The sequence below is a fragment of the Erinaceus europaeus genome, chromosome 12, assembly GCF_950295315.1.
Source record: "Erinaceus europaeus chromosome 12, mEriEur2.1, whole genome shotgun sequence".
In the NCBI taxonomy this organism is placed as follows: domain Eukaryota; kingdom Metazoa; phylum Chordata; class Mammalia; order Eulipotyphla; family Erinaceidae; genus Erinaceus; species Erinaceus europaeus.
The window spans coordinates 37544124-37556216 of record NC_080173.1 but is presented as its reverse complement, the minus strand read 5'-3'; the positions used below and the strand labels follow the sequence as shown (position 1 = coordinate 37556216).

General features: G+C 42.7%; 1 protein-coding gene across 21 annotated transcripts in view; it reads left to right on the top strand.

Moving 5' to 3' along the window:
* CACNA1D (calcium voltage-gated channel subunit alpha1 D) overlaps positions 1 to 12093 on the top strand; it is a 375944-nt gene that overhangs the window by 220592 nt on the left and 143259 nt on the right. For 15 of the 21 annotated variants that reach the window (XR_009552983.1, XR_009552982.1, XM_060203128.1 and 12 more), the window contains exon 8: positions 7930 to 8033. Coding sequence is in view for 19 of the 21 variants with exons in the window: in XM_060203128.1 (XP_060059111.1) it covers positions 7930 to 8033 (104 nt within the window). In the remaining 2 variants the exon portion in view is untranslated. Of the gene's footprint in view, positions 1 to 7244; positions 7349 to 7929; positions 8034 to 12093 lie in introns of all 21 variants that reach the window. The other 6 variants (XM_060203127.1, XM_060203123.1, XM_060203119.1 and 3 more) reach the window with 1 other exon arrangement.

Here is a 12093-nt window from a genome sequence, read left to right as displayed (position 1 = left end):
TTTATCAACAGCAGCTCAGCCTTAGTTCTGCACACTGGAATGCCTGGTTTTCGCAGGAGGGGAAAGAGGCAACTGACCATTCCTAAGGCCATACAGCATGTGGTTGTGCCCCTTGATCCTAAAGAGGTCTGCAGATTTTCTGAAAAAGTAAGGCACCATGTAGTAAATACATTTGATTTTGCTGACTATATGGGCTCTGTCATGGCTGCTCAGTGCTGCCCCCTGCCTTCATTCGTAGGAGCAGCCACAGACAATATGTCCACAAACTGTCCCCACATAATTTTTTGCAATTGCTGAAATTTGCAATTGCATAACACTCACATGTCATGAAATAGTATTTACCCCCCACCAAACAGTTAAAAAATTTAAAGATTGCTTTTAGCTCAAAGGTCATCTGAAAACAGGTTCACAGGTCATAGTGTGGTGACTTGTGGTCTATACTAGGCCCCAGCACACTTTGTCCTTGGCATCCTTCCTCGATCAGAGACCTGCGAATCTTCTAGAACACTAGGGGGCAGCTCAGTCATATCTTCAGAGTGTTCACTAAGATCTTCTCTGGTACGTATCAGGTTGCTTTTAATTACTTGTTGATTATATTTATTAACTCATCATGGAGATAGACAAGAGCCAAGGCACCAAGCCTTCTTAATATTTTATGAGCCACACTCAGTGGGAAGCCACACAGCTGTGTTCCAGAACAGAACTTCCTGTCAGAACAGTGCCTGGCACAGCAATGATTCCCAGCAAATGCTGGTTACTATTATTTTCCCATGGAACTATTCCATTGCCTTATAAGTGGGCCATGTGGGCCACATCTGATGGTGGATCCCATCTGCAGATAGAAAGAATGGGAACATCTGGATGTGTGGGGGATGGAATTCTTGATGTGGCTGGGGCAAGAAAAAAAAAGGAAAGGAAAAAGAAAGTTATTGTAGAGCTCTTTTTACAGTCCAAGTTCCATAGACAGACTCAAGCTGTCATCTTACTCAACAGAGACAGCAGGGTGCAAATCCAAGGCAAGAGCAGTTAGGCTGGGCAGGCCTGGGTATGTGACCTTGGGCAGATCATTATCCCTTTCTGGACTCGACTAGTCTTATTTCCTAGATATAAAAACAAAACAGTGTGATACTATGCATTTTTTCCCCCTTGAACTTCTCAAGTGTGGGAGGATTAATGAAAATGGCTTTGGCTGCAGAAGATACTCCACAATCTATCTAAATCCCTGTGGCCTCTTGCTTTGGTACCCAGCTCTTTTCTGGGTACCACGGAGGTGTGGGCCACCAGACTCTGACAGGAGAATCTCATCCTGCTAACAGTCCCTCTCATCTAAGGCCCCTGGGAGATGCCTCTTGGAGGAGTCAGCCACGAGGTTGCTTATTCTGTACTTTTCAATTATTCTGTGTGCATGGTAGCTCTCTGACTAGTATACAAAGTGTATGAAGCTACCCACAGTGTTTTCAGCAGAATATAAATGCAAAAATCCCAGATTGTCTTTTAACTTGAAACCATAGTATATATTCCAATCTCTAAAATGAAGGAAAACTGCAACAGATTTTTTTTTTAATCTGGGGCACCAGGTGACACCACATGACAATTTGGATATAAATATTTTAAAGGTCCATCTAAATTGAAATGCTTCAACTCATGCTGATTTCTCCATTGTTGATAAAGACTGTGCAGGCAGAAATCCCAAATAAGATCTCTATTTCCACACTGATATTTTGAGGGAATTGCTTGCCAGTTCTGGCTTGCACTGCGTCCATAGTAAGGCCCGAGAAACACCCACTTCCGAAACACCCAAGCTGGGAGAAAAATTGTCCCTTAAAGATTGTTTTGTTTCTCTGCCCCACTTTCTACAGCTTTAGAATGAGCCCCTGTGGCCTTCTCCTAAGTCCCCAGATGTTGTTCCAGGTGATATTTCTGACTCGAGCCAATGTGCATCTGATAAATGCCTGCTTCTAAGGAATTAAGAGCTTTCTCAAACACCCCAGTCCTGATCAGCAGAGGGGAAGCTGCACAAGTAGTCAGGTGGCACTGTAGGTCTCTCTTTCTCTAACTACCCCCTCAATTTCTTTCTATCCTATCACATAGGAAGGAAGGAAGGGAGGGAGGGAGGGAGGGAAGGAAGGAAGAAAGGAAAGAAAGAAAATGGCTGTCAAGAGTGGTGGATTCATCATGTAGACACAAAGCTCCAATGATAATCCTCATGGCAAAAAAAAAAAAAAGAAAGAGAAAGAAAGAAAGAAAGAAAAGAAAGAAAGAGGAAGAAGAAAGAAGAAAAAGAAATGAAGAGGTTTTTTTGTTTGTTTGTTTGTTTTAGATTGATCCCAGTCCTCTCCCACAAGGAGCAGGTGACAGAAGCCATTCCCTCTCCTGTGAAGCTGAGACTGAATGAGGGCCGACAGCATTTGCCAATATGAGAGAGGGCAGCTAGGACTCCTCCATATGTGGGGAGTGGAGTCCTAGGTGTATACAGTCTCCCCATGAACTATATACCCTGTTGCATGCATTCCTGTCCCAACACAGTGGTCCTGAGGGTTCTCTGCAGAAGATCCCCACTCCAGACAGTATTCCAGCTGTCACACCAGGCAGCCTGGCTCCTCTGTTCCACACATAGGCCTTCAAATACATTTAGCAGTATAGAGCTTTGGAATAAGAACCTTCCACTTTCTTACTACAATTAGTTTATGCAACCTAATCAGATCAACAATTGCAGCCCTGTCCCCAGATCATTCATTACCCTAATTGCAGACGCAACAAGTGCAGGCTGATGTGAGTTCTATTAAGCACGTCAGTTTTCATGCAGGCAAACAGGTGTTTCATAAGTGATTTAATGCTCTCTCCCTGGGCTTCCATCAACAGATGTTAGCTAATTTTTTAAAAAATATTTTCTTTCCTGTTTGGCTTCTGCATGTGACAGTGAGATGTACAAGCCTGACTCTGTAAACTGAAAGCCCAAAACCAGATTATGTGAAGAAGACTTACACGTAAAAACCCAAAGACTTGTACCTCCCTGGATCACTCATTTGTCCTACTGACTGGTCCTTAACACCTTCCTGGGGGGAGTATTTGTCCCAACACTAACCTGTGTTGCTGGAAAGTTCGTTTCATTCAGCTGTGAGTCTCAAAGTACCTGCTAGCTCCAATAATACAAACTATTTCTGATCATGCCTCCTCTGGGAAAGCCTGACTGCTGGTGGTCCTCACTTCAGTTTTGGAGGCAAGGGTTCAGGGTAAGGAGCTTCAGGATGAACCCTATTCTGCCTGTTATTCCAGGGGGCGCCCAGCTTTCCCAGGGTGGGACTTCTACATCAAGGCTGGGTAGGGAGTGGTAGAGGGAAAGGCTGTGTGCCTTCTGGGTCCCACCTGGAGGGGAAGCTAGGAAAAAAAATCTTTGACAACTGGGAAGGTGGCACAGTGGTTGTACAAGACTTTCATGCCTAAGGCTCTAAAGTTTCAAGTTCAATCCCAGCACCTTGATAGGCCAGAGCTGAGCAGTGCTCTGGTAAAAATAAATAAATAAATAAATAAATAAAAATACATAAAGATAAATTTTGAAAAAGAAAAAAAACCCTCATTCCTCAATGTACCCTGGACATGGATCAGCCATTGACCTCTGACACTTTTCTGTTCAAGATTTCAAAACCATGTCAAAGATTCTTTTTCATGATTGGTCATCTAACAGTAGTTTCCAAACTGATAAAATTTCAGGGGTATAGCCTCACACCATAAAAGTGTCTTTGCCACTCACCATCCCCACCACCTGCACACAACCTTTCCTTTTAGGCATTAATTTCACTGTGATTGTACTTACTGACTAAAAAACAATTCATATTTGAAGTGGAGTAGGTTGCCCTGCATAGCGTGGCTTCTGGTAGAAAGTGACTGAATGCTTTCAGGTTTTTATTAAGAGAAGAATAATGTGAGACTTCCAGAGGCCTGGCTATAGAATAGCAGCAGCTGTGTTTTGCTCTCCCTGATTAACTAGGAATAGCAAAGAGGACCAGAGAATGCAACAAGATAGGACTAGGATTACTTCAGGAACCCTCCAATCCATGGCTGAATGCAAGCACATGTGGCTCATGGATGGAAAGGGGCTTAAGGAGAGATTCCTGGGGCTAAAATCCCTTACCTACTTGGGAGCATCTGGTATCAGTTTGGCAGTTTGCCAGTTGATGCACCACCTCTGGTCTGAGTTTCATCAACAAAAAGACTGCTAAAGGGAGGAGAAAATCACCTAAACCTCACCAATTTACAACTGTGGGTCTCTATTGTTCTTGCCCCTCAGGGGTTGGAACAGTAGCAGGAAGCCCAATACTGACATGGGGGAAGGGGAACAAAGAACTGTCTGGGTGACTCAAGAGAAAATATTCACTCCTGATGGTACAGAGGTGTGGCTATATAGTAGGAAACTTTTCACATTGTTCTCCTGATAAATTAGGGTAAAAGTGAATAATTCCTTCAGAAATCAATATTTATTCAGAAACATAGGACCACAGAGCACTGCTTGGCTCTGGCTGATGGTAGAGCAGGGGATTGGGCCCAGGACTTGGGGTGTGGGAGTCTCTTTGCATAACCATTGTGTTATCTGTCCTACACCCTGTTTTATATCTTGGTCATGAGTGAATTATTAAGCTAAAAATTCTACTTATAGTTAAAAAAAACCCTTAGGCTCCCATAGCCTTCAGGAAAGATAAATAACAAAAAAGGTTTAACAACCACTGTGCTTTACCTCGGGGATTGAGATAACATTGAAACAACTGTTAATATTTGCAACTGTGAACTCTTAAGTACATTACTTAGACACAAGTCAATCCAGGCAAGTGTGATTAGTAGATTGAAAAGTAGTGAGAGAGGGACCTCATAATGCACCAAATATAATGGATAAACTGAGAAGAAACATTGGAGAAATGAATTAGAACAGAATCCCACACAAAAGTCCCAAAAAGGTAGAAGCACATAAGAATGAGAACAACATCTCAACACTAATTGCAATAGAGGAGTGAGGAAAGCTTTTGAAAGTATTATCAGAAATGGGGAAACAACAAATGAGACTCTAAAAGAAAACACTAGTTATCTCAGTGTAACTAGAGAGCTGAAAGCTGAAATAGCTGAGTTAAGAGTACAACTGTCTGAACAAGCTAAATACAGTATCAAAACAGTGTAACAATATAGTTGAGCTACAGAAAACAACAGGGGAGAGAGAACAGAATAACTTAAGCAGAAAACAGAATTAGCAAGATTGAGGATGAATTAGAGAAAACTAAGAAAGAAGAGAACTAAAGAGATTAAGAGATTAACAACAACAGAGACATATGGGATGACTTCAAAGGAAGTAATATATAGGGAATGGGTAGATAGCATAATGGTTATGCAAACAGACTCTCATGCCTACGGCTCCAAAGTCCCCACACTACCGTAAACCAGAGCCAAGCAGTGAACTGGTAAAAAAGAATAAATAAATAAATAAACACAGTGCTGACGTCAGCCTTGGTGACAGAGTATGCAGTGATTTGCACAGGCGCATGGTGGACTGTGGGTGGATCCAGTCTGTGCTAGTGTACAAAGCATTGTGGGTGGGCTGGATAGACTTAAAAGTACAGCCAGCTGGAATTCAGGTTCTCTCTTTGGCTGCTGCTTCTTCTCCTGGTTAGAAATATCTTGATGGAGGTGCACCATGGCTACCTCTCCTGGGAACTGAACATGTGTGACTCTGCTAACTGGTAAACTTTTAAGACACCCCCCCCCCACAGCCATGAGCAATCTATATCTCAGTTGATAATTGTTTATCTTATGGGACTAAACTTTTGATAACTATACTCAGACCTTATGGACCTAGCCTACTCTTGACCCTTGATGATAAGTACTTATTTTGCCTTTTACCTGTTTCACCCAAATAAACCTTGTATTATTTAAACCAGTTCCCAGCTCCCCACTGTGAATACTTTCACACACTTCAAGCAGCCCCCACCAAAACCCCTTTTAAAGTTAAATACCAACAAAATAAATAAATAAGAAGTAATATATGCATTATTGGCTTACCAGAGGAAGAGAGGAAGGGGAAGAAAGCATTCTATAGGACTAACAGCTGAGAACTTTGCTAGTGTAAACAACATAAAGGACATAAAGGTTCAAGAATCCCAGAGAGTCCCAAACAGAATTAACCTAGAACTAGAGACACCAAGACACATCATATTTAGAATGTAAAGGAATAAGGGCAAAGAAAGGATCCTGAAGGTTTCAAAAGAAAAACAAAGAGTCACAGGGGAAAACCCGTAAGATATTGGCAGAGTTCTCTACACAAAGTCTAAAAGCCAGTAGAGAATGGCAAGATATATATTGAGCACTCAGTGAGAAAGGTTTTCAACCAAGCCAATTGTATCCTGCTAGAACGTCATTTAGACTAGAAGAAGGCATTAAAAACCTCAGACAAGCAAAAGTTGAATCAACTATCACCAAGCCTGTCCTGCAAGAAGTTCTGATAAGTCTCCTATAAACAGTCACAGCATCATAATAAACATGTCATATATCAGAACACTAAAATTTTAGAGTAGTGGCATTAAAATATCTTCACTCTATAATATCGGTAAATATCAGGGGCCTGAATTCACCTATTAAAAGGCACAGAGTAGGAAGATGGATCAGAAAATACAACCCAATCATATGCTGTCTGCAGGAATCCCACCTAACTCAACAAGACAAACACAGACTCAAAGTGAAAGGATGGAAAACTATCATACAAGCTAGTGGGCTACAAAAATGGGGCAGGAATATCTATTCTCAATCTGACTTGATAGACCTTAAAATAAATAAGAGAAAAAATGTGTATAGTCAAACATTACATATCTGTCTTTATATATTGAAGACTTTTCCACCATACAGTGTAAGAAGCAAAGCATATAATTTGAGCAGAAGAGACTTCAGTTCCTAGCTCAGCACTAATTCTGTCCACTGCCAAGGTCTTTCTATCTTTAGTCAAAAATATTTTCCTGTGAAAAAGAGCCAAAGCCCAGTTTATGTCCATCCCTGTGTCAAGGTCTGTTATTAGAAAAAAATTTGGATGGTGTGTGTGTGTGTGTGTGTGTGTGTGTTCTGAGGGGTTGCTTAATAACTCTGTTGTCTGTCTCTAATTTGTCACATAAATGTTTAATTAAATGTATGGAATGCTGGCTCTAACATGACCTTACTATATTCTTTTGTTAACCTACTCCTCCTTCCTATGAGACCCATCTTATTTCTTGCAGATGAATGATGCTATGGGATTTGAGTTGCCCTGGGTGTATTTTGTCAGTCTCGTCATCTTTGGGTCATTTTTCGTACTAAATCTTGTGCTGGGTGTATTGAGCGGGTAAGCTACACCTCTTTCATCTTGCAAGCAGAGTCCTGAGGATAGTTGCCGAGACCACACAGGCTTTTGGTAGATGCGGGGGAGCCCGGTTGGGTGCCAAGCATGCTGACTCCTTCCAGACAATTCCTTTTCTGCTGATTCTGCCCAAATTGAGATGTTTCCTGGAATCTCACCAGCCCTCAAGAAAGAACAAGAGGGTAGTTATTGACCAGCTATTAATCAGTGCTCCTGCTTGGGACTGAAATAGTTTCCCCACTGCTGGCCCTTTTATCTGTCCTAAAATGAGATGCATTTATAATTGCCTTATTGGACTGGTTCCAAATACAATGCAGGCTAATTGGTATAGTGAGCTAGTCAGAGCTGATTTCTATGGGACCAGAGTTATAGATTGCAGCCACAGTACTTACCCTAATTTGAGGAGCAAAAATGGAAGCCCTGGCATGGAGGGAGGGGCCAGGAGGGGGGATTATCACAGAGGTACTAATGTTCAGTCAAAGCCCCAAGTGGTCCAGCAGCTGCCCCCAGGGCTCCGCTCTTGAGTAGACTGTTAACTGATAACTCATCTTCTTCCATTTTTGCAGGTAAATGATGCGATAGGATGGGAATGGCCATGGGTGTATTTTGTTAGTCTGATCATCCTTGGTTCATTTTTCGTCCTTAACCTGGTTCTTGGTGTCCTTAGTGGGTAAGCGCTCTGCTGTGGCCAGGTGTGGGGCGGCCCTGTGTGTCTCCTCGCATGCCTGGGGGCGCCCATGTCCTTCTCTGTTTGTCGCTTTTGGAGTGGAACTGTGACTCTCTCTTGCCTGTATATCTGTCTTTCTGCAGGACTCTGTTTTCTGGTGCTTGCTTAATAGGGTTCATTCCACCAAAATGTTTCCCCAGAGGCACATTTCTATGTCAAGGTATAGGAGAGGTGGATTATAAGAAAGGGGAAGGCTTGCTCATCCCAGACCCCAATACCTGCCCTGCAGTGCCCCCTTGTCTTGAGTGGGTTTATGCTCATTAGTATATGATTTGGCTCTTTCACTTGTCTGTGCTATATCCAGACTGTTTTCACTGATGGTCCCAGTTTTATTGTAAAGGAAGAAGGAACCCAAATTAGCATGTAAATATGAAGCCATCTCAGAAGCCAAGACAGCCTTCAACTCAGAGTCATTTATTGTCTTGGTTTTCCACTGCTGTCACTGCTGGTTTGTTATCTTAGCTAGGATTATGCCTGTACTGCAGAACTCAGGTCCATAGTTGTTATGCCTACATTTCCTGTGACCACATCACAGTCCCTGTCATCCCATAACCTACTTGAGTTTTTGCATGTTTCCTACTCAGTGTCATGGGTGCCTGTCTCTAGACTAGAGGGGCGTGGATACTAGCTCCAGAAGGTGACAACTGGCATTTCTGGACTCAGCCTGTGAGGCCCTTCCAGCTCCTTGCTCTCTCCCCTTCCCCTCATGCCACTGACACTCCAAAGGAGAGTGATGGGGCTAGCAGCCACTGCAGCATGCAACTGTTGCTGGGGTGGTGGGATGGGCTGGGCCCTGAAGAACCAGTTTGGGGTAATTGAGGGAGCATGTCTATTCCTCACTCATGTTCTCTCCCTCTTCTGAGATGATGCCTCAGGAAGCAAAGGGCCTCACCAGTGGTGAGTCAGCAAAGTGACTTCTGTCACTTTATCCTAAACACTACCTTTTCCAGAGCAGAAAGGAGAACTGGCTCCCCATATCAGTCTCAGTTCCTTACTTTCCCTCTCTGCCTTCCTGCTGGCTTGAGGGGCCATGGCCTCTGGAATCCCCTTGACCCAACATGATCAGTACTGACACCATGGATGCTCACGGTCACACAGAGTCCTAGTGTAGAGATATCCCCAGTATGCAGCCTTCACAGCAAGCATAGAAGGGCACAACTAGTAGATGGAACTAAATTGGGTTGTAATGCCCCCTGAAGCTTCCTTATACAGGTAAATGCTTCCTCCTGCCTTAACATCCTTTCAGTATATATAATTTAATCTTTCGTTGGATAGAGACTGTGAAAAATTGAGAGGGGAGGGGGAGAGAGAGAGAGAGAGAGAGAGAGAGAGAGGCCCGCAGCCTTGATTCACCACTCATGAAGCTTCTTCCCTGCAGGTGAGGACTGGGGGCGTGGACCTTGGTCCTTGGTAACATGCATGCTCAACTAGGTGTGCTACTGTCCAGCCCCCCTGTTCTAAGACTTTATGTGTTCTCTTCCCCCTGCCCCCATGCACTTCTGTGGCCTTGGGTAAGAGCCAGGACAAAATCTGTCAGGGTGGCATTTATCACTGGAGGATTAGCACTGTGCTGGCTTCAGTCATGGGAATAGCCTATACACGTCAGCAGAGATGTGTGGCATGGGGAAGCAGCTTGAAAATGAAAAGGGAAGGGAGACGAGAGAGGAAGGATTTGTATTAATAGTGGTGGACATTAAATGTTCAGATCCGCAGAGAACCCAGAGCTGGAGAATTTTTTTTAAGGGCACACAACCTCTTGGAATAGATAGTTTACTGAAATGTAATTTGGGAAAAATATTTATTTATCTTGCCACCAGATATTCTGGGACTCAGTTCCTACATGATGAATCCAGTGCTCCCTGTGGCCATCCTTTCCCTTTTTCTTTTTTTTATTTCATTTTTATAGAGACAGAAAAATTGAGAGGAGAAGGGGAAATAGAGAGAAAGAGCAGAAAGAAAAAAGAGAAAGAGCAGATCTGCTCAGGAAACTTTTTCCTTGCAGGTGGGAAGCAGGGGCTTGAACCCGGGCCCCTTTCCATGGTAGTGTATGTGCTCTACTGAGTGCACCACTACCCAGTTCCAATGATAAGTAATTTTAAAACACTTTTGTATCAAAACAAATCTAAATCCTTTACTGAGAATACAAATGTGTGAATTTTTAAAGTCAAGTCCTAGCCTTCCTAGGGATATTTGTTCTCCATCCACTCTTTGCCCCAGCTCTTAGAACGTCAGAGCAACTGCACACCATCTGTAAAGCTGCCTTGATGGAAGAACTGTGGGCATAGTGTGGTATTTCTATGTCTGCACATCTGGCTGGTGTTTCTCAAGTTTCTGTTGAATGCCTGACTCTGGACAGAGACCAGGGTGCTAGAAATACACTGCCCAACAGGAGGGGTGGCTGAAATACAGAAAGTTGTTGTCCAGTGGGGGAGGCTTCTGTTAAGTAGGGCTGTCAGGCAAAGCTAAGGTCAGGTGTAGACCAAGGGGCTATGGAAAACCATGTGTACATGATTGATCTGGACCTTAGCAGATGGTGAGGCTTCTACCAAAGGAGACTGAGGAAGCACTGGAATGTTCCTGAACAGTCCCAGCTTTGCCTGGTTACAAGCCCCTCACTATAGCAAAAAAAAAAAAAATTCAAAATGAATCATTTGTATTAATTACAAATTATGAGTAGTGAAGCAGGTTTGCAGGTCTCTCTCTCTTTCCTCCTCTTATGTCAATTTCTTATTAAAATGTATATTTATATATTTATTTTAATATATATTTATTTAATTATTTAATAATTATATATAATTATTTAATATATATTTATTTTAAAATGTATATTTATATATTTATTTTAATAAGAAATTGACATAAGAGGAGGAAAGAGAGAGAGAGAGACCTGCAAACCTGCTTCACTACTCATAAAGCTTCCTTTCCCCCTGCAGGTGTGAACTAGGGGGCGTAAGCTTGGGTCCTTTGAGCACTGTAATATGTGCATTTGACCAGGTGTGTCACTACCCAGCCCCTGTATTCATTTTCTCACTAAAGCAAATTTTGATTATTTTTGTCTTACTTTGATCTTAAGGCTCTCCACCCCTTTTTTAGGAAACACTAGGAGATCACAAAACTAGAAGGATAGAAATGTTAGGAGGAAAAGGACTTATAATGCAAAGTCCCTTAGGGAACATCAAATCAATGCAAATGTAATCCCCAAAGGACTGGATCAACAGAACCCCAAGTTTGTGCTCCTGCCTTCTGATGAAGAAAATATTGACTGATTCGGTGTGTCTTTAAGTCTGTTCACCACTTGAAAGTAGTTGTTTTTGTTTCCTGGCTGCTGCCCCTGCCATGTAGCCATGCCATCCTAGTGTTTCCATGTACTGATTTTAACCTGAATACTTGGTTCAGTGTTGTACATTTATAGAATATTCCAAAACTGATGCTTGGGAAAATCATTGGTTTCATAAGTCCTGCTTTTCAAGGTGAGTATGAATGCGTGAACTGTATCCCCGGCTTAGCCAAACATGAGCATAGAGACTTTTTCTCTGATGACAGTTCTAAGGGAGGAGCTGAGCATGTCTGTCACAAGGGCTGCAGTTTTGAATTAACTTGTCATTGAGGAGAATGTCCCATTCTTCTTCTAGCATTTGCCAAGGAGAATGTCCCATTATGACCAAGGATTTGAAACGATGTCTCATTTACACCTGCAATTCAGACCAATTGTTTCTATTCTTGCTAGCCTTTTAGAAACTCGGTGGTTTTTTGCTTTAACAGTTATGTGTTTCATGTCTTGTTCCTTTTGAGGGTTCTCTAAGTGAATGGGCAAACTAAGAATGTATGTGATGGACACAGAGAAATTGAGAGGGGAGAGGGAAATAGAGAGGGAGAAAGAAAAAGAGGCACCTGCAGACCAACTTCACTGCTCAGGAAGCTTCCCCCCTGCAGGTGGAGATCAGGGGCTTGAACCTGGGTCCTTGTGCATGGTATCATGTGTGTTCAACTAGGTGCAGCACCA